Genomic DNA, 20,491 nt, shown 5'->3' on the forward strand with positions numbered 1-20,491 from the left:
TTCATTGGACACTGCTACCCCGAAAGGGGGAGGGGGAGTTGAGCTAAATTGGTGACCCAGACAGAGGGCTGAGTTGCCGCCCACCAAAAGGTAGGCCATCCCACTACTAGAGGAGTTGCCAACAGGTGGCATCAGAGACTGAGAGAAGGAAATTTGAGTGACCAACGACATAACCACTAGGCGATGCCACCGAGAAGCCTGGCTTCCGGTCACAACTAGTTGCCTAGAGGCAGCATCAGAGACTGAGAGGGGAAATTGAGAGCCCAATGACCTAATCACTAGGCAACATCACTGATAAGTCTGGCGTCTGGTCACACACAGTCATAAAGGTGGCTTAAAGTTCCCCTTCCCCATGGATTGTGCCTTCTGTCCTGCATCCCCTGGAGGTGTAACACATAATCCCAACCCACATCAGACCAGGTCATTGTTCCAGGAAAACGGGGTGAGAGGAGATCAGGTTCCAGATGATGGTTCTCTGACATGATTCTTTAACACCACAAGAGTGTGTCAGGGACTTTGGGACCTATGTTCTAGTCTTTGTTGTATATCGGTTGCCAAAGAGGACTTTTAGCACTAGGGAAACAAAACATTAAGATGTTAATGGTACCCAATCTTTGGGCAAGCAGAGGGAGAGTCAATCATCCTTCCCACTCCTACAGTGCACTGGGTGGGCATGACCAATAGCCATTGTGATCGCACTAGTGCAAGGGTTGCTGGACTCTAACACTGCTGTTGGTATGAGAGTTGCTAGCAGGAGCAGAAAGAGGGTTTGGCCTCCTCTCCATGCCTTGCTGAGGAGGAAGCGGAATACTGCACACTGTTCCAGGGTAGCGCAGTGGGTATGCGTCCTACAAGCTCCTTTCAGTGGTGTTGTGCCTGCCTGACACACTGCTTCCTGCAGCTCCACCCAGGGCATATGGTCCTGCCTGTCCCCTACTGCAGGCTGTGGGATGCACCCAGAGTTGAACTTTCTGCTCTGGGCCTTGTTTAGGGAAATTCTGTCCCTCCTTCTCTGATTCACTCTTTAAAATTAGTGGATTAAAAAACCCTGAGTAAAATACAAATGAATAGGCATCAGGGGCCTAATCCTGCTCCCGTGCACATCAGTGGCAAAGCTCCCATTGACTTTCGTGGTGCAAAATGAGGGTATAAGTGCCTAATTACACGAACAGTCTTTGTTTCAGTGGGTGGACTTCAGTGAGGTTACTCAGGTTAGTAAGTGCTAGTTACATGAGTGAAAGTTGCAGGGACACACCCTAAAACCTTTTAATAAATGGTCAGAGCTGATGCAGTGCAGCGTAGTTTATGTTCTCAGCCAGCTCCTCAGCTAAATCGATCTAGCTGAAAACACCAGTTACGCTGGTTTACACCAGTTGACGAGCCAGTCCTTAAAGAATAAATAGCTAAAAGCACTCCTAGTGAGGGAAACAGACAGGAGCACAAGCTCTGGCAAGTCATGTGTAAAAGTTTTAGAAGTCAGGCCAAGAAAGAATTTGAAGAACAGCTGGCTAAGGATATAAAAACTAACAACAAAAAAGTAAGTATATCAGAAGCAGGAGGCCTGCCAAAGAGTCAGTGGGGCCATTGGACAATCAAGGTACTAAAAGAGCACTCAAGGACAAGGCTGTTGTGAAGAAGCTAAATTAATTTTGTGCATCAGTCTTTACTGCAGGGGATGTGAAGAAGGGCCCCACACCTGAGCCCTTCTTCTTAGGTGACAAATCTGAGGAACTGTCCCAGACTGAGATGTCAATAGAGGAGGTTTGGGAACAAATTGATAAATTAAATAGTAATAAGTCACCAGGACCAGATGGTATTCACCCAAGAGCTGTGAAGGAACTCAGATATGAAATTGCCAAACTACTAACTGTGGTATGAAGCCCATTGCTTAAATCAGCCTCTGTACCAGATGGCTGGAGGGTATCTTACGTAGTGCCTATTTTTAAAAAGGGCTCCAGAGGTGATCCTGGCAATTAAAGACCAATAAGCCTAACTTCAGTACCAGGGAAACTGGTTGAAACTATAATAAAGAAAAAAATTATCAGGCACATAAGCCCAATATGTTGGGGAAGAGTCAACAGGGCTTTTAACAAGGGAAAATATGCCTCACCAATCTATTAATGTTCTTTGAGGATATCAACAAGCATGTGGACAAGGGTGATCCAGTTAATATCTTTCAGAAAGCCTTTGCCAAGATCCCTCACCAAAAGCTCCTATTCAAACTAGGCAGTTGTGGGATAAGAGGGGACGTCCTCTAATGGATCAGTAACTAGTTAACCGATAGGAAACAAAGGGTAGAAATAAATGGTCAGTTTTCACAATGGAGAGAGATAAATATCAGGGTCCCCCGTGGACCTGTACTGTACTGTTCAACATATTCATAAATGATCTGGAAAAAGGGATGAACAGTAAAGTAGCAAAATTTGCAGATGCTACTAAATTACTCAAGATAGTTAAGTCCAAAGCTGACTGTGAAGAGTTACAAAGGGATCTCACTAAACTGGGTGATGGGCAACAAAATGGCAGGAGAAATTCAGTGTTGATAAGTGCAAAGTAATGAACACTGGAAAATCCCAACTTTATATACAAAATGATGAGGTTCTAAATTAGCTGTTACCACTCAAGAAAGAAATCTTGGAGTATTCCTGGATAGTTCTCTGAAAACATCTGCTCAATGTGCAGCAGCAATCAAAAAAGCGAATAGAATGTTAGGAACCATGAGGAAAGGGATAGATGATAAGACAGAAAATATCATATTGCATATATATAAATCCATTGTATGCCTATACCTTGAAAACTGTGCAGCTCTGATAACCCCAACTCAATGAGGATATATTAGAAATGGAAAAGGTGCTGAAAAGGGCAATGAAAATGGTGACAGGTATAGAACAGCTTTTGTCTGAGGGGAGATTAAAAAACTGGGACTGTTCAGTTTAGAAAAGAGATGAATAAGGAGGGATATGATAAAAGACGCTAAAATTATGAATGATATGAAGAAAGTGAATAAAGAAGTGTTATTTACCCATTCGCGTAACACAAGAAGTAGGGGGTCATTTGATGAAATTAATAGGCAGCAGGTTTAAAACAAACGAAAGGAACAACTCACAGTCAACCTGTGGAACTGGTTTCCATAGAATGCTGTGAAGGCCAAATGTATATCTGGGTTAAAAAAAGAATTAGATAAATTCATGGAAGATAGGTCCATCAATGGCTATCAGCTAAGATTGACAGAGACGCAACCCCATGCTCTGGGTGTCCTTAAACCTCCAACTACCAGAATGTGGGACTGAACGACGGGATGGATCACTCAAAATTGCCCTGTTTGGTTCATTCCCTCTGAAGCATCCAGCACTGGCCACTGTCAGAAACAGGATATTGGGCTAGATCAGTGGCTCTCAATCTTTCCAGAGTACTTTCAGGAGTCTGATTTGTCTTGTGTACCCCAAGTTTCAGGTCACTTAAAAGCTACTTGCTTACAAAATCAGACATAAAAATACAAAAGTGTCACAGCATACTATTTCTGAAAAATTGCTGACTTTCTCATTTTTACCATATAATTATAAAATAAATCAACAGGAATATAAATATTGTACTTACATATCAGTGTATAGTACATAGAGTATAAACAGGCCATTGTCTGTATGAAATTTTAGTTTCTACTGACTTCACTAGTGCCTTTTATATAGCCTGCTGTAAAACTAGGCAAATATCTAGATGAGTTGATGTAGCCCCAGGGGTAGATGTACCCCTGGTTGAGAACAACTGGGCTATATGGACCATTGGTCTGACCCAGTATAGCCATTCTTATGTTCACTAATTTTGACCAAAAATGAAGCATCTTGGAGCCTTCTGAAATGAATAATTTCAAAATCTTATCCTTTTAGCCTTTGGGCTGATAAGTGCTGAAATTGTTCCTCTGTGATAGTCCACCACAGAACATTATCCTGATTTGCTGAAAAAATACAACCGCAGAAATGGTAGTGAAAGGCCTTATGTCTGAGCGGATCAGCTAGGCATGTTTTTTTTTTTTATTCTGAATCCCATTCTGTCTCCCCTTTCTCCCCACCAAAGTTCACACGCATACTGAGAGGTGCAGAAGTTGAGATATTTTCATCATGGCAACCACAGTAATGCAAATGGAAACCAGGGTCCAGCAACATCACTCCATTAAAGTCTCCAGCTCCCAGATGCAACGTATATCTCAGACTGTGGGAGGCAAGTATCATTTCAGTCTCTGGAAGCTGATACAACCCCAAAGGATGTTGTCATGGCTTTTAGATTATAAATTTGGCTAGCAGAGAGGTCTTTCCTCATAATGCTTGCATTTCTGACTGCATGGAGGAGTATGGTTGATCCAAATCAGTCCATGGACCAGGCTAGATACCACAGGCAAAAAACAGGCCTTAAGAGGCTAAAACCCAATGCAAAGTGCATGACAACAATAGTTATTGAAACCTCTTCATGGGACTTTTGATAAGCAGGTTTTCTATAGTCCTCATATTCATAGTCTATGAGTGCTTCACAATATATGATGTATTTATCCTCACAACAACCCCTATGAGGTAGGGAAGTGCCATTATCCCCATTTTACAGATGGGGAACTTAAATCTCAGAGAGACTAAGTGACTTGTCCAAAGTCACACACAGAAAGTCTGTGGTGAAGCAAGGTCTCAAGTCCCCAGGGTCACAAGTCCCAAGGCTAGTGCCCTATGCCCTGAACCAGGCTTCTATCCAGGTTTCAGCTGATCTAAACCATTTTCAATATAATTAATTTATGTTGGGGGTCCCTCCCCCACAAGAAATAAACACCTCAAAAAACACATTTCTGTTCCTCCTGGCTAATATATTTTTCTTCGAACAGGGGAAGTTGTTTCTAGGAAATCTTCTACCACGGTGGAGTCCTTCAGCATGGTGACACGCTCCTTTGAGATCCCTTTAGGAGAAAGCATCCCTGAATTTGTGGAGAAGCCTCATCCACTGACAGCCCCTGAGGGTAAGCAGCACCCCATTCCACTGAAAAGTCACCTCATTACCTGGACACTAAAGATATAATGTTTCAAAACAGGTGCCTGAAATGGGCTCACCAAACCTGCACGTGTGAGTGTAAACAGGGCATTGTATGTGCAAAACATGTAATTGAACACACAAAATGGATAACTGTTAGGACTGTCAAGCGATTACAAAATTAATTGTGATTAATCGTGTGATTAAAAAAATTAATCGCACCGTTAAACATTAATAGAATACCATTTATTTAAATATTTTTGGATGTTTTCTACATTTTCAAATATACTGATTTCAATTACAACACAGAATATGACGTGTACAGTGCTCATTTTATATTTATTTTTCATTACAAATATTTGCACAGTAAAAAAACAAAAGAAAAAGTATTTTTCAGTTCACCTAATACAAGTACTGTAGTGCGATCGCTTTATCATGAAAGTTGAACTTACAAATGTAGAATTATGTACAAAAAAACCTGCATTCAAAAATAGAACAATGTAAAATTTTAGAGGCTGCAAGTCCACTCAGTCCTACTTCTTGTTCAGCCCAGACGAACAAGTATGTTTACATTTGCAGGAGATAATGCTGCCCGCTTCTTGTTTACAATGTCACCTGAAAGTAAGAACAGGCTTTCGCATGGCACTCTGGTAGCCGGCATCGCAAGATATTTACATGCCAGATGCACTAAAGATTCATATGTCCCTTCATGCTTCAACCACCATTCCAGAGGACATGCGTCCATGCTGATGACAGGTTCTGCTCGGTAATAATCCAAAGCAGTGCAGACCGACGCATGCTCATTTTCATTATCTGAGTCAGAGGCCACCAGCAGAAGGGTTTTTTTTCTTTTTTAGGTGGTTCAGGTTCTATAGTTTCTGCATCAGTATGTTTGATTTCAGTTACAACACAGAATACAATATATATGAAAATGTAGAAAAACATCCAAAATATTTTATACATTTCAATTGATATTCTGTTGTTTAATAGTGTGATTAAAACTGTGATTAATCGTGATTAATTTTTTTAATCATGATTAATTTTTTTGAGTTAATTGCGTGAGTTAACTGCGATTAATCGACAGCCCTAGAAACTCTGCATGCAAATGCCTGATTTCATTTGCAAATGCCTGCCCTGTGTACTCATCCATTTGGTCAGATACATATCAACTATTTATTTTTAGGGCCCTGCCCTGCGCACATTGAAGTATATGACAGAACTCCCGTTGACTTCAAAGGTGCAGATCTGTCCTTAGTGAGAACCAAATTGTGCCTGCCTTCCTCAGGCAAACCTCCCATCTGGGGAAGTTTTGCCTAAGTAAGGCCAGCAGAACATGGCCCTTGTAAATAGACGAGTAAATAAATAAGTTTTCCAGTCATCCATAAGTCTTCTAGGAAAAGCAGAGTATACAAGATATGAATGTCTAATGTAAAACAGAAAGACAGACTTTTCAAGTCTTCAGTGCCCATCTTTCACAAAAAGGGGACAATCCCATTTTTACCTTTTCCTAAAAGTGCAGATCATTTTTAATGAACCAGTATAACCCGCAGTATAACTCCACTGGAATCAATAGAGTTACATTAATCTGACCTTTTCCAAAAAGGAAAAGAGGTTTATACCATTAAGATGACCCCAAGTAATTTAGGCGAGTGTAGAGAAACTACATAATGGATAAATGTTGTTCCTTTTTAATTCCTCACTCTAACATTTCTCCTCCTGGAATTTCAGGAGACAAAGCAGTATTTCGAGCTAAAGTGAAAGGTAACCCCAAGCCCAGTGTAACATGGAAAAGAGAAAGTGGGATACCAATAAAAGAGGGTTCAAAAATGTTTTTTGACAGTATCAATAAGGAGTTTGTGCTAAAGGTAATGCATGTTTTTTACTATTTTTGGCTTGTAACTGATTGTGTTATCATTATCTCTATACAAAAGCACTACAGCATTCTTCAGCAATGGTCTAAGACACCATCATTTGCCATAGTCCTGCTGTAAGATTTGGGGGGGATTGCTCATGATGTGTAGATGATGACATTCAGCCCTGTACTTAGCGCAGGGCCTTGATAGTAAGCACTGACCATTTTCTGTGCTACTTATTTGTACAGGGTCTAGCACTCTTGGGCCCTCATTTTTCATTGGGGTTGCCAAGCACTACTGTAATGGAAATGATGATACTAAATAATGCTGATGGACAACGTACGTCCCATTTCAGCCCTATTTCATATTTGGGATCATTTGCAACAGAAGTTCTGCCCTTATGTCCACCTTCCTGCATCTCTCCCATCTGCTCTGTCCTTGACCCTATCCTAATTCATGTCATCTTTCAGGCAGTCCTTTATGCTTACCAGCCTGCCAGCTGATGTATGCCAAGCTCCTTCCCGGTCCTCTTCCACAAAGCTCCCTCATGAAAACCCATCTATTCCTTGGGCCTCAAACCCCGTGCCTGGTAGCTGCCCTGTTCTTTGTTGGATGCTCTCCATGCTGGATATGCATGGTTTTGGTTACATTCATCTCTGTGCAGAGGGCCTGTGCAGAGGGCCCGCCTAAAGGACAGAGCAGGAAAGAAACTCATCTGTTTTTGCTGATAAAATATCCCATTTCAGGCCAAGAACCATTAAATCTAGAGCCTGATCCAAAGGTTATTGAAGTCAATTTAAAGACTCCCTGCCCCAGATCCTTAAAGTTAATTAGGCACCTAAGCTCCACTGACTTCACTAGGCTTTGGATCAGGTCGCTAGTGCTTGACCTTAATTTCCTTAATCACTTGAGTAGGGGTTGCAGGATTGGGCTCCAAGATTCTCCTTCAAGCGTTTCTATTTTCAAGAGATGATTTCATAAACTCGTGTTAAAAATAGGGTTTAAAAATAAATACATAATGGAATTCCTGAGTCCATTTTAATACATTTGAGCCACTAACACTTTTGGTCTCTTGGTCCATGTGTTTCTTCTTCCAGCTGGAGTCCCTTGCCCCAGATGATGCTGATAACTACAAGTGCATCGTTTCCAATGACCATGCTGATATCATCTACACTGTGTCCTTGATTGTGACTGAAAGTAAGTGCCCGGGGTCCAGCTTGATTAATAACTAGACTAATTAATTAAGAATGAGATTTGGAAGGATCCAATTAGCTCTTTTTAGGAATCTCAGTGAATGCTTGCTTCCAAGAGAGTTTTCACTACCAGGTGAGGAAAAAACTACCCTGCTGTAATGCTTTTTATTTGTGCAAGATGTAATGACTGTAACAGTCGAGATTTAGCAATAAAATTAGGTTATTTGACCATTTTAATATTTCTCAGATTTCTTGCTATCTAATTTCTATCTGTGATACTTATCTCCCCCCCTTCCCCGTTTGTCTGAGTGCCTAACAATCTATGGAGAACTGAGGCACACAGAGACTAAGTAACCTGCCCAAGGTCACACAGGAAGTCTGTAGTGAAGCCAGAAACTGAAATTGGTTCTCCTGAGCTTGCAGCTAGTATTCTAACCACTGGACCATCCTTCCTCTCAGAGCAGGAGTGATATTCACCCCACATAGAGGGCTAAGAAGGCTTGGGGTGGTGCAGAGGACTTGTGAGGGTGCTCTGAACTGAAGAGAATTTCACCTCAAGCACTAAAAAGCAGGCAGATCCCAACATATCTACTGTCCAGTTGGGCAATCAGGTGCATCTTTAAACTCCTCTTCCACTTCACCCCTGATGTGTTCCTGTGCACGGCACTGGGAGCCTTGTTAGCCTTTTTGTAGACACACTTGTCACCATTCCCGTTTGTTCATTTTGATTATTAACAATGACAATTTCCCCATCATTGTTTGGGGGGTGGGAAAGTGATGCTTACGGACATTTACCTGTGAGAAGCCAACGTTTCCATGGCAAACATCTTGCACAGCCATATGGGAGTTCTGGGTTTGGCAATGAGTTCGGCACTCTCCTTGTCTTGGTCCCTCCCTTCCCCAAGGGTAATAGTGACACAGCGCTTTTGGTTAGCTCCATTTTATTCTTATGTTGGCTTGTCAATATGCAGCGAGGAGATGTAGGAGCCCCAGAGCCCTGACAACAGCACGCACAGCTGGCACTACTAGGAGCCAAGCATCTCCCACAAAGCTGTGACTTCCAGAGGGCATCTTACCTCAGAAAAGGCTCTACGGTCATTCCCTCAGAGAAGCAACAGCATTTCCCCTCCACTACACAGTTTGACCAGTGGATCCACCTAATTACATATCGATAGCCCATTCTGTGCCTCATACTGCAAACTTGTAGACATCTGCTGTCAATCACTTCTCTGTAGAACAGGCTTAGGATGGTGCTCAAATCTCCCTGCATAGTGTTTTTATGTCTTCGGCCTGTCCAGCAGCTTTTGAGACTTCCTGAAGGATTTGCCCCTTAGCCTGCAGAGTGCATCAAAGCCATGGAATCCCTCTTGATGTTATTTGTATTGTTATTTATTATTACGCTTCAGCTGAATGAATACAGGTAGTTACTTTGGGATTTGTTTTTTCAGGTCAAGAAAAGTTGGATTTCAAAAAAATGCTTAAAAAAAGGTGAGGAGTTTTGTCTCTGGAGGACTTATGTATTATTTCTTTATTTTTATTTCTTTATTTCAATTAGCTGAGCTGGGTTTCTCTGGTGTGCACTGAGACACTAGGCCATTTCTACAGAGACACTTTACAGAGCAGAACAACAGCACGAGCAGTGCAGGGAACTGCTCAAGGCTCCCAGCTTTGGGACGGCCATGTTCAGACTCAGTAACTCACAGGTCAGCCCACTCTTCCCCTCTGGCCTCAGCACTGGAGGAGAAGGCAACTAACTCCCAGCAGATTCTCTGACAGTGGTGCCGGGGAATTCTCCCCTCCCTCCTTCCAGCAGTAGGGGAGACAAATATCCTGCCCCTTTTTCCCCACAAGCGGGGAGCCCCATTCGTGTTTGGAATCCTACCAATGGGAAGTCTGGCCCTACAGCTTCCACAGGCAGGAGTCCCATCACATCCAAAGCTGTAGAGGTGAGAGGTGCGTTTGTCACTTTGAAATATACCCTGCATTATATGGGGTCTATGCGCAGGGGCCCTCCTGCTCCAAAGAAGAAAGCGAAGAAGGTGACTGATGAGAAGGAAATGCTTGAGATCCTCTCCAAGGTGCCAAAAAAGGACTTTGAGAGGGTCTGCATGGAATACGGCTTCACCGACTTCCGTGGGCTCCTCAGGAAGCTAAAGGAGATGAAGAAGAAAGTGGAGGTTGAGGTTAGTAATGCCATCAGCTTTCAAAACACCTTGAACATGCATTTCTATTTTTGTGTCTATAATGAACAACACTCCTACGCATAAACCACACTACAGTAATGGCCTTCAGAGGCAGCATTGCTGAACACTTTACAGAAAGTCAGCTGTAAGCCAAGGAGAAAAGGATTTCATTAGAGATGGGCCTGGAAAAAAATCCACATCCAAACAAATTAGCAGAGGAAGGACAGTTCAAAATCCAAAACTGGATCCACATCCAAGTTTTGCATCTGGTCCTCTGGCTTCAATTTTCAAAGGGGCATAAAGTTATTAGGTGTCCAAATCCCACTGAAATTCAGCAAGGATAATGTGCCTTCAGCCCCTTTAGAAAATAACAAATGTTGTAAGAAGAATTCTCATTGTAACAAAAGCTTCCACTTGCTCAGCCAGAATCTTTTCTGTATTGTTGTTTATTATCTGTATTATGACAGCACCTAGAGATTTTATCCAAGATCAAGGCCCTATTGTGCTAGATGCTGTAAAACATAAACAGTCCCTGCTCTAAAGGGTTACTGTCCAACTAGAGAAGGGAGACAAGGGACATATTAATATCCCATTTGCAGAAGGAGAGCTGACACACAGAAAAAAAATTAAGTGGCATGCCCAAGGTCATACAGGGAGTCTGTGGCAGAGCCAGACATTGAACCCAGCTCTGCTGTGTTCCTATTCAAGTGCCTTAATCCCAAGGCCATCCTTGCTCTCTGCATGCACAAAAAACAATACCAGATGTCCAGAAGATGGAAACAGTATTGCTTTTTGAGTATCACAAATTCCAAGAACCAATGCGAAATAAAAATAATAGTAAAAAAATCTATTATTAATGGGAACAAAGATCCAGTCTACTTCAAGTTGTGGGAAGCAATACAGATTTCTGTTATATTTCTTCATAAACTGATCTTGCAGGCAGTCAAAGTTCTAAAACCTCTTGAGGATGTCTCAGCTAAAGTGGATTCCACAGCTATATTTGACACCATTCTGGAGCTGAAGGACCCCAATACTAAGATGACATGGTATAAGGTAACCTCCCATATTTCCTTTGGTTTGACTAAAATAGGTGGAGGTACTGAGATTCAATCTGTCAGTGTTACTTAACTCAGGGCTTAGCTATTCTAGCTGCACATTCAGTTGTGGGTGGGGAAAGGTGGTAAGAATGCTGTGTATTATTCAGTGTCCTGTCTGACAGGGTCTGTTTGAGGGGTGTACAACTAGTCCTACTCCTTCCTTTTGCTTTAGGTAAAGACACTGGAGTGCTACATCTTTGGTAAAGAATCCCTCTAGCACAGATTCCCCTGTTTGGTTTCTTTTCTTTTTAATTTTTACTAATCCCTCCAACTGCTGACCCTCCATTTATTTTGCCTGCAATCATGATAAGTCAACTCCTGATGTTTTACACAGTCAGCATAAACCCACAGCGAAATCAGTGCCAACTAAAGACTAAGCAAAAATGAAGGGCCAGATTCTGGCATCCTTTCTCACATTGAATGATACTTTAAATTGCAAGTCAGTGCATTGATTTCAGGGAGACTGTTCACAAAGTAAGGTACAAAGGAAATAAGAACACCAGAATATAGCCCTGAGTAAGGAGTTGCTATGCGTTAAAGACTCTATGTTCTTGGTCACAATAATTACCCATCTCAGCACTACATGATGTATTCTTCTAGTAGCCTGTTACAGCCTCTGAAAGGCTGACGTGCCTGGGCAAAGCATCATTGCTGATCACTGATTTCTATCTGAAACTGGTCAGTAGGCACAGAGATTGAGGACAATTATTGTAGGGTTTACCGTGCAGCCCCATTGCTGGCTAAGTTGCTGGACAAGCTCCTTAAACGTGGTGTTGTACATATTCCACATGCATCTGTGTTTCTTGGAAGAGCCTTTCAAAGGTGCCACATTGTCAAAGATGTCAATGTTCTCCTTTTCAGGGTAATGATCCCTTGCGTATTCAGTACTGCCTAGGAAAATATGAAATAAAGCAGATGGGTACAAAGTATATGCTATACATATTAAACGTGAATGAAAAAGACTGGGGCACCTACAGTCTAATTGTGGCTGACAAGAAACTCTCAGCTCAACTGAAAGTGATAGGTAATTTTTTATTTTTAAATGCATGATAGTGTGTATGTCACGATGAAACTGAAGATTACGTACTTAAAAGGACACTGTCAAGGTTGGTGAGTCAAACTCGAACCTATGTATCTTTTTTTATATCTATTTGCAACATCCATGACTCACTGGTCTTTCTATCCTGAAACAGAAACCCACTACGGTACATGTCCTGATTAACCTCACAAAAACCACTGTGCACATATGATCAAGGGATGTACATCTGAGATGGTAAATTTCAGCATGAAGCTTGGTTATTATACACAATAGGCCAAATTCCCCACTGACATCAATGGGGTTGGCTGGGATATGAGTCAGCAGAGTGTAGGGGGAAAGATGTAAATGATGAAAAACACCTTGAAAGTGTCCTTTTAATGGAAGTGAACCATGCTTACACAAAGTCACCAGGAATGGAGGGGAATGCACACACCCAGAGAAGATTGGAGACTTTTCTCCATTGCTAGTCCTTGCTGTTGCAGGACAAGTGTGTGGTTGCAGTTTCGCAGGAAATCATGGATCCTGTCCATTTTGCATACAGCAACAAATCTGCCTTAAATTACTGCCCAAATCATCAGGATAAAGACTGCCGCCTTCCTTACCCACAGTACTCCTGTTATGCCCCTTATCTGCCAACTCTTTCTGTTGCAGCTGGCCCATCTCCTGGGGACATGTTCTGCCACTAGTACTTGTGTTGGGAAGTATCTTATTTTGCTACTTGTTTTCAAGAGGACCGTAGGAAGAATAAGGTCCTCCTAATGCTGTCAGTTCTCATTCTTTATTCATGAAAGTAAAATATTACACTATGTGTCAAATACAAGTAGATGCATTTGGCACAGGTTATCCAGTAGGGTGACAAACTCCTCTTAGGCCACAGAGTGATCATGGAATGCTCTGTTTCTGAAATGGCAGCCTCGGGGTGTCTGACCTGACTGCCGTCTCTCTGCGTGGCAGATGGTTCCAGATGAAACACAAATTCCAGGAAGGTTTCTGGATCTTGGCTGCACTGACCTGAGGCCATTTGCTTTACAGCAGGGGTCTCAAACACACGGCCTGCAGGCTGCATGCGGCCCACGGAGTTATTTCCTGTGGTCCGCCATAGCTCACTTCACCCCATGCACCCCCAAGCCTCCAACTCCCCCAAAATGCACCGCATCCCCGCTCCTCCACCTACCTCCCAGTGCTTCCTGCCACCAAACAGCTGTTTGGCGGTGCTTAGACTTTCCAGGAGGGAGGGAGAAGGAGCGGGGACGCAGCGTGCTCAGGGGAGGAGGTGGAGAAGAGGCAGGGCCGGGGCGGGGATTTGGAGAAGGGGTTGGAATAGGTGCAGGGAAGTGGCGGAGTTGGGGCGGGGACTTTGGGGAAGGTGTTGGAATGGGGGCGGGGAAGGGGTGAAGCCTCATGGAAGGGGTGGAGTGGGGGCGGGGCAGTGGGCAGAGCGGGGGCTTTTGTTTCTTTGTATGAAAAGGTGTCAGTGATGCGGCCCCCGGGCCAATGTACTAGTCCTCACGTGGCCGTCGTGATGATTTGAGTTTGAGATCCCTGCTTTACGGTGACTAGAATAAAGGGGAGAAAAAGGAGTAAGGCAGAAGAACTGGACTAAGAAGTAATGTGCGCACTGGTGATCAGCTTTGTAGGAAAACTTTCCATTTTTATTAAGTCCCAGGGACCACGATCAGCCATAGCATAAGTGGACACAGGTCTCTGTGAAGTTAATCACAGGTGTGCCAGCTTATATTAAGGATGCATATGTCCCTGTTATCTCCATGCAAAAGAAATCAAAATGGTAGTGCCCAGTTCTCAGATGGTGCAAATCAATGTAGCTCTATTGACTTCAATGGAGCTATGTTGATTTGCTCCAGCTGAGGATCTGGCCCAACACAGTGTAGGAAAACCCCCTACATTTAGGAACAAATTTAAACTGTTAGCATGACTGTTTGTCTGTCCACATCTTAACAGATGAGCCCCTAAAGTTCCTGGCAGAACTGAAGCCACTGAAAGTGACAGAAAGGCAGACAGCAGTGTTTGAAATCCGCCTGTCCAAAAAAGTGCCCAATTTCACCTGGAAGTTCAATGGGAAGGAGCTGAAGAGGGATGACAAATATGAGATCATCACATCTGACGATGGATTAACCCACACGTTGAAAATAAAGGACGTTCGGCCCAGCGACATTGGAGAATTTAGTGCCCAGGCTGGGGATCTGGTGCAGAAAGCGCCACTCTTCATTGAACGTAAGTGATGCAGGGATGGCATGCCTGAGCAGTATGTATGTAATCAAACCTTTCATGGCAGCATTTGAATGGGGGACCTACAGAGATGAAAAGCCCCGCTAACTCCATTAGCTGAAAGTAGTAGCAGACTCATCAAGTGCTTTTGTGGATCAGTCACTGAAGGGGACAAAGACCATACTTTTCTGTTGTGGATTCCATAGACTGTAGGGAATTTTAGAAGAAACCTCTCAGGTTCAGAAGGCACAGTCCCTATTTCATGGAGATTTAGCTATTGATCATTGTCCAACTGATTTGATTTAAAACAGAGGGCAAATGCATAGGGAAATTTGAAGGGAAAGAGAGGAGTTTACCAGCAAAAGCACAATAAGACTGAACTTATTGATTACATGAAAACAGAGAACAATCAAAATGGAGCAAAGAAAAAAAAAAGTATTCAACTCAGAATCTGCCGCATTTCAACAGAAGAGGAGATGATCCCCTGTGTATGTTTTGCATTAGTTTAAGGCTGCAAAGCTCTTCAGGGATCTTGTGCAAATGTAAGATCAGTGCTATCACCAGTATTGTGGTAACCGTAACCAACACCACAATACCTTGGAGTCCTTTCTAATATTGTTTTTGGTGAAAGAGCTATCTCCATCGCCCTACTCATGTGTGCCCAGTACTTTACCCTCCCAATCTTTCTGGGATTCCTGTCCATGCTACTCCAGGCCCTCAGCAAAGGTTTTCAACCTACCCTTCTCAGATGTGTCCCAAAATGCTTTGCTGTCATTACCAAGGGGCTTCAAATAGAATCAGCATCATTGTTTTGGAGGCATTTGAAGAGGACCAGTTGCAAACAATGAAGCAAGTCCTTTTTGGTGCAACCATAGAGTTAAGGAATGGGAGCCAGCCTCTCATGTTTCAGTTTAGGTCTCCACCCAAAGACTATTACATGAGGCACCAAGGTTTTATACTCAGACAGCCGTGCAGTTTGCACCATACTCATCAGGGAAAATATGTCACCTACAGAAGCGGCAGCCATCTTGGAAGTAAAGTTCTAAGCTTGGAATCTCTGTTCCCCACAACAGCATATTAATACCCCGCTGAGGTGATACTAACAGACCCTCTCTAGCCTTGATTTCTAAGATTATTCCGCAAATATGAAATTTCATACTGCTGATCTCTTTACCCTCCCTCTTTCTCAAGGAATTCCAATTAAATTTCTCAGCAACCTGAAGAATGTCCGAGTCAAGGAGAAGGGGAAAGCTTGCCTGGAGTGTGAGCTGACCTCTAAAGATGTTACGCTGAAGTGGATGAAGGATGGGAGGGTGATTGAGAGGTCTGACAAATACAGCATGACACGTGAAGGGAAGAGGGCAGAGCTAATCATTGATGATGCTGAGCTGAGTGACTCAGGAGAGTACACAGTGGTTGCTATGCAAGATAATGACCCAACAGAGTACTGCAGCACTGCCAATGTAACGGTGGAAGGTAAGGGCAACTGGGTCAAGAGCATGGTTTGAATTGAGAAGAGAAACAAACTTTAATCGTGCTGCGCTGTTCTACGTTACAGAGATGCTGTCTTGTCTAGTGGGGACAGCAGGGGACTTGGCATCAGGTGACTTGGGTTCTGTTTCTCACTCGGCAGTGTACTTGCTCTTTGACATGGGGCAAAATCACTTAACCTCCTTGTGCATCTGTTTTCCTATTTGTAGAGCAGAGATAATAGATAACCATTATCTGCTAAGTGCCTTTCTTTGATCCAAGATGCTATATAAGCATAAAGCAGTAGATGAAGACCTTGCATACAGGCGTCTGAAACTCACAAGTATTCAGTGACTCTTTGTGATTTTAATCAGTGTGAGCGTAAGGGAGTCTTATCCTGATACTTTAAAGTGTCCCGCAAAGCATCTGATTGCCTCCCGCCCAGTACCAGTAGTACATAGGCCACAGTTTCAGGAGATCACTGATGTAAATATTAATGATCATTATTGTTACAGGTTTCAGAGTAACAGCCGTCTTAGTCTGTATGCGCAAAAAGAAAAGGAGTACTTGTGGCACCTTAGAGACTAACCAATTTATTTGTGCATAAGCTTTCGTGAGCTACAGCTCACTTCATCGGATGCATACTGTGAAAAATACAGAAGATGTTTGTTTTTATACACATAAATCATGAAAAAATGGGTGTTTATCACTACAAAAGGTTTTCTCTCCCCCAACCCCACTCTCCTGCTGGTAATAGCTTATATAAAGTGATCACTCTCCTTACAATGTGTATGAAAATCAAGGTGGGCCATTTCCAGCACAAATCCAGGTTTTCTCCCCCCCCCCAATCCCTCCCCCTACACACACACACAAACCCATTATCCTGTTGGTAATAGCTTATCTAAAGTGATCACTCTTCTTACAATGTGTATGATAATCAAGGTGGGCCATTTCAAGCACAAATCCAGGGTTTAACAAGAACGTCTGAGGAAGGGGGGGGTAGGAAAACAAGGGGAAATAGGTTACCTTGCATAATGACTTAGCCACTCTCAGTCTCTATTCAAGCCTAAGTAAATTGTATCCAATTTGCAAATGAATTCCAATTCAGCAGTCTCTCACTGGAGTCTGGATTTGAAGTTTTTCTGTTGTAATATCGCAACTTTCATGTCTGTAATCGCGTGACCAGAGAGATTGAAGTGTTCTCCGACTGATTTATGAATGTTATAATTCTTGACATCTGATTTGTGTCCATTTATTCTTTTACGTAGAGACTGTCCAGTTTGACCAATGTACATGGCAGAGGGGCATTGCTGGCACATGATGGCATATATCACATTGATAGATGTGCAGGTGGACGAGCCTCTGATAGTGTGGCTGATGTTATTAGGCCCTGTGATGGTGTCCCCTGAATAGATATGTGGGCACAGTTGGCAACGGGCTTTGTTGCAAGGATAGGTTCCTGGGTTAGTGGATCTGTTGTGTGGTATGTGGTTGCTGGTGAGTATTCGCTTCAGGTTGGGGGGCTATCTGTAGGGAAGGACTGGCCTGTCTCCCAAGATCTGTGAGAGTGTTGGGTCATCCTTCAGGATAGGTTGTAGATCCTTGATAATGCATTGGAGGGGTTTTAGTTGGGGGCTGAAGGTGACGGCTAGTGGCGTTCTGTTATTTTCTTTGTTAGGCCTGTCCTGTAGTAGGTGACTTCTGGGACCCACCTGCGGAAGTGAAGAAACAGATTGATAGAGCCAGAAGGCTAAGGAGAGTGATCACTTTAGATAAGCTATTACCAACAGGAGAGTGGGTTTTGGGGGGGGGAGGGCAGAAAACCTGGATTTGTGCTGGAAATGGCCCACCTTGATTATCATACACATTGTAAGGAGAGTGATCACTTTACATAAGCTATTACCAGCAGGAGAGTGGGGTGGGGGGAGAGAAAACCTTTTGTAGTGATAAACACCCATTTTTTCATGATTTGTGTGTATAAAAACAAACATCTTCTGTATTTTCCACAGTATGCATCCGATGAAGTGAGCTGTAGCTCACGAAAGCTTATGCTCAAATAAATTGGTTAGTCTCTAAGTACTCTTTTTCTTTTTATTATTGTTACATGAACATATATTGTAATGGTATTATTAGTCCTGTAGAATAAACTGCTGTCTAGAAAATTCGATGGAAAGAGGCAAAGCCAAAAAGGGGAAAAAACTCAACATAACCCAGTTGCATGCACCTGGTACTTCAGCTTAAACCAGAGTCAGTTTTTTCTGAGTTCTAGTGGCTTTTACCATATTCAGGTGACTAATGGTGGAGGCAAGTTGGCTTTGATGTATACCGAGCTTCCTGCCATAAAAAGTGTTGTCTCATAGAAGCCCATCTTAGAAGAACCGGCACAGAGAATGAATGGATAAACACCTATTTCCCCCACATAAAGCCAGACGGTGAGGCAGGGCAGAGGCAGTGCACAGACTTGTCATTCAGGAAGGACAGGCTCAGAACAAAGCTCAGTATTCATAATCCCAGGAAGGATGGAGAGACCAAATGCAGCACAGGTTTAAACAAGACTAATAGGGGGCTTGGGCATACTCTGAGAGGGGGGCATGACCCCACCCCCACCATGACCCTGCCCATGGACCAGGGGCTTCACCCCTGTTTGGGGTGGCAGTGGCAAGGGACCCCCACACAACAGCTGGGCTGGGCACACCACCCTTTCCACAGACCACTGCTCCTCATCTCCAGGTAAACGGGGGTCTGTTCCGAAAGGGGAAGGACTCTTCCACACACACCTAAGCAGAGGACTCGGGGTGAGGGGGAAGGAGACTCTGCCAATACCACCTCAGCAGAGCCAGGCTGGGGTGGCAACAAAGCCCTTCGCAATGCAGTCTTCTATCAGAGTAGTTTGGCATGTTTCCTCCCCGCCCCGCCGTGCCCGAGAGCATGATGTTTCAGAGTTAACAGCCCTTTGAAATGAATGTGGCGATCCACTCCTTTACAGCTATTGTTTCAGGCTCCCTGCAGACTCAGGCAGGGGTCACTGCATGGGTTACACACGGGTCATTTTTTCAACATATCTTTGTGCAGCCATGAGGGCTATGAAGAGAACGGTTTTAAAATGAAAACTCAGATTCCTGTGCCATCATGTGCCTATAGAGACTATCCCTTAACCTGGCCCTGGGTTTGTGGAATGTGCCCGCTCATGTCAGGTTGAATTTGGCTCTTGGTCTTCAGGGGAACGGAGGGAAGAGGCCAACACAAAGACTGATATATGAGTGCCATCTACAGGCCACTTGTTAGAATGTCATAAACAGCATCTGCAGGGCTGGCTGTGTATTCCATCCTCCTGGCTAGGGGAAGATCAAGGGTATATTTTAGCTTCTCCTACTTCTTCAGTCAGAAAATTGGGGGCAGAGGGGGGGGAGAGATTTCACATGAACAGGTGTCCTGATGAGCTTTCAACTACTCTGGCCTTTTTAAAACTTGATTTAAAACCCATCCCTTTATAAAGACCACCTCCTTCCTATTTTCCAGAGGGGGCAGGTCAGAAGCAATGAATTTACCCCCAATGGCCTTTGCGCACTGAGGAGAGATTTCTTAGAGAGACATTCTTTCCCCCGTTTCTTGGGAAGCTTGACTGTACAATCGCTATTGGCATATCAGCCCCTTCCAGTTGTCCCCATCTCTCAGCTGTGATATATTAACACATTCACCTGTCCTCCTTGTTGGCAGATGTCTCTGCCAGTGGGTTTCTCTGCTCCCTTTTCCCATCATAAAATTGAACTTATCAATTAGAGACACGAGCCAGTGTGTGATCCTAGTAAGTGTCTAGTTGTTTATCACAACTGAACCAAACACCTTTATGGTATGAGGTTTATCCCTTGCTAATTCTGTGCTTTGGTGCAGAAGCGCTTGGTGAGTCAAAGTTGTTTTTACTCACTGTCCTTATTCACTTATTCCTTACTCTCCCTGGGATTTTTTTCAGAGAGATTTGCTACAGTTAAGAGCGGCATGTCAGACGTTCAGGCTCCAACTGGGAACCCAGCAGAGCTCTGCGTTGTCCTCAATGATGAGAAGGTAGAGGGAGTTTGGCTGAAGGATGGCAAAGAGGTAAAGAGTTTATGTTGTAATTAGAAAAATGAAGGGCTGGAAAAACTTAGTGGGATTTTTGCCTGAGTAAGGACTGCAGGTATCGGCCCAGTGTTGATAACTTGGAAAGGAATTTAGAATAAGGATGGACAAACTGGTCTAAGTCTTCCCAACTCAATGGAACCTCTCTCTTCTTTATGTTTTGAATCCCTTTAGCTTGGCACCCACCCTTTCTTTGTTTGTCATCTATCTTCCTCTGCCAAGTACCCCAAAAGTCATTGGATCACTCCCTTCCCACACCTTCTAACCAACCTTCTCAGCCTCTCCCTCTCTCTCAGGGAATCACATCCTT

General features: G+C 43.4%; 1 protein-coding gene across 1 annotated transcript in view; it reads left to right on the plus strand.

Moving 5' to 3' along the window:
• The first annotated feature begins 4,115 nt into the window (after positions 1–4,115).
• IGSF22 (immunoglobulin superfamily member 22) overlaps positions 4,116–20,491 on the plus strand; it is a 42,121-nt gene continuing 25,745 nt past the window's right edge. The window contains exons 1-11 of the mRNA XM_073350322.1: positions 4,116–4,215; positions 4,862–4,993; positions 6,733–6,869; positions 7,955–8,054; positions 9,499–9,538; positions 10,056–10,233; positions 11,173–11,286; positions 12,192–12,354; positions 14,329–14,601; positions 15,787–16,071; positions 20,036–20,160. Of these exons, the coding sequence (XP_073206423.1) occupies positions 4,116–4,215; positions 4,862–4,993; positions 6,733–6,869; positions 7,955–8,054; positions 9,499–9,538; positions 10,056–10,233; positions 11,173–11,286; positions 12,192–12,354; positions 14,329–14,601; positions 15,787–16,071; positions 20,036–20,160 (1,647 nt within the window). The remainder of the gene's footprint in view (positions 4,216–4,861; positions 4,994–6,732; positions 6,870–7,954; positions 8,055–9,498; positions 9,539–10,055; positions 10,234–11,172; positions 11,287–12,191; positions 12,355–14,328; positions 14,602–15,786; positions 16,072–20,035; positions 20,161–20,491) is intronic.

Source organism: Lepidochelys kempii, chromosome 6 (assembly GCF_965140265.1).
Source record: "Lepidochelys kempii isolate rLepKem1 chromosome 6, rLepKem1.hap2, whole genome shotgun sequence".
NCBI lineage: Eukaryota > Metazoa > Chordata > Testudines > Cheloniidae > Lepidochelys > Lepidochelys kempii.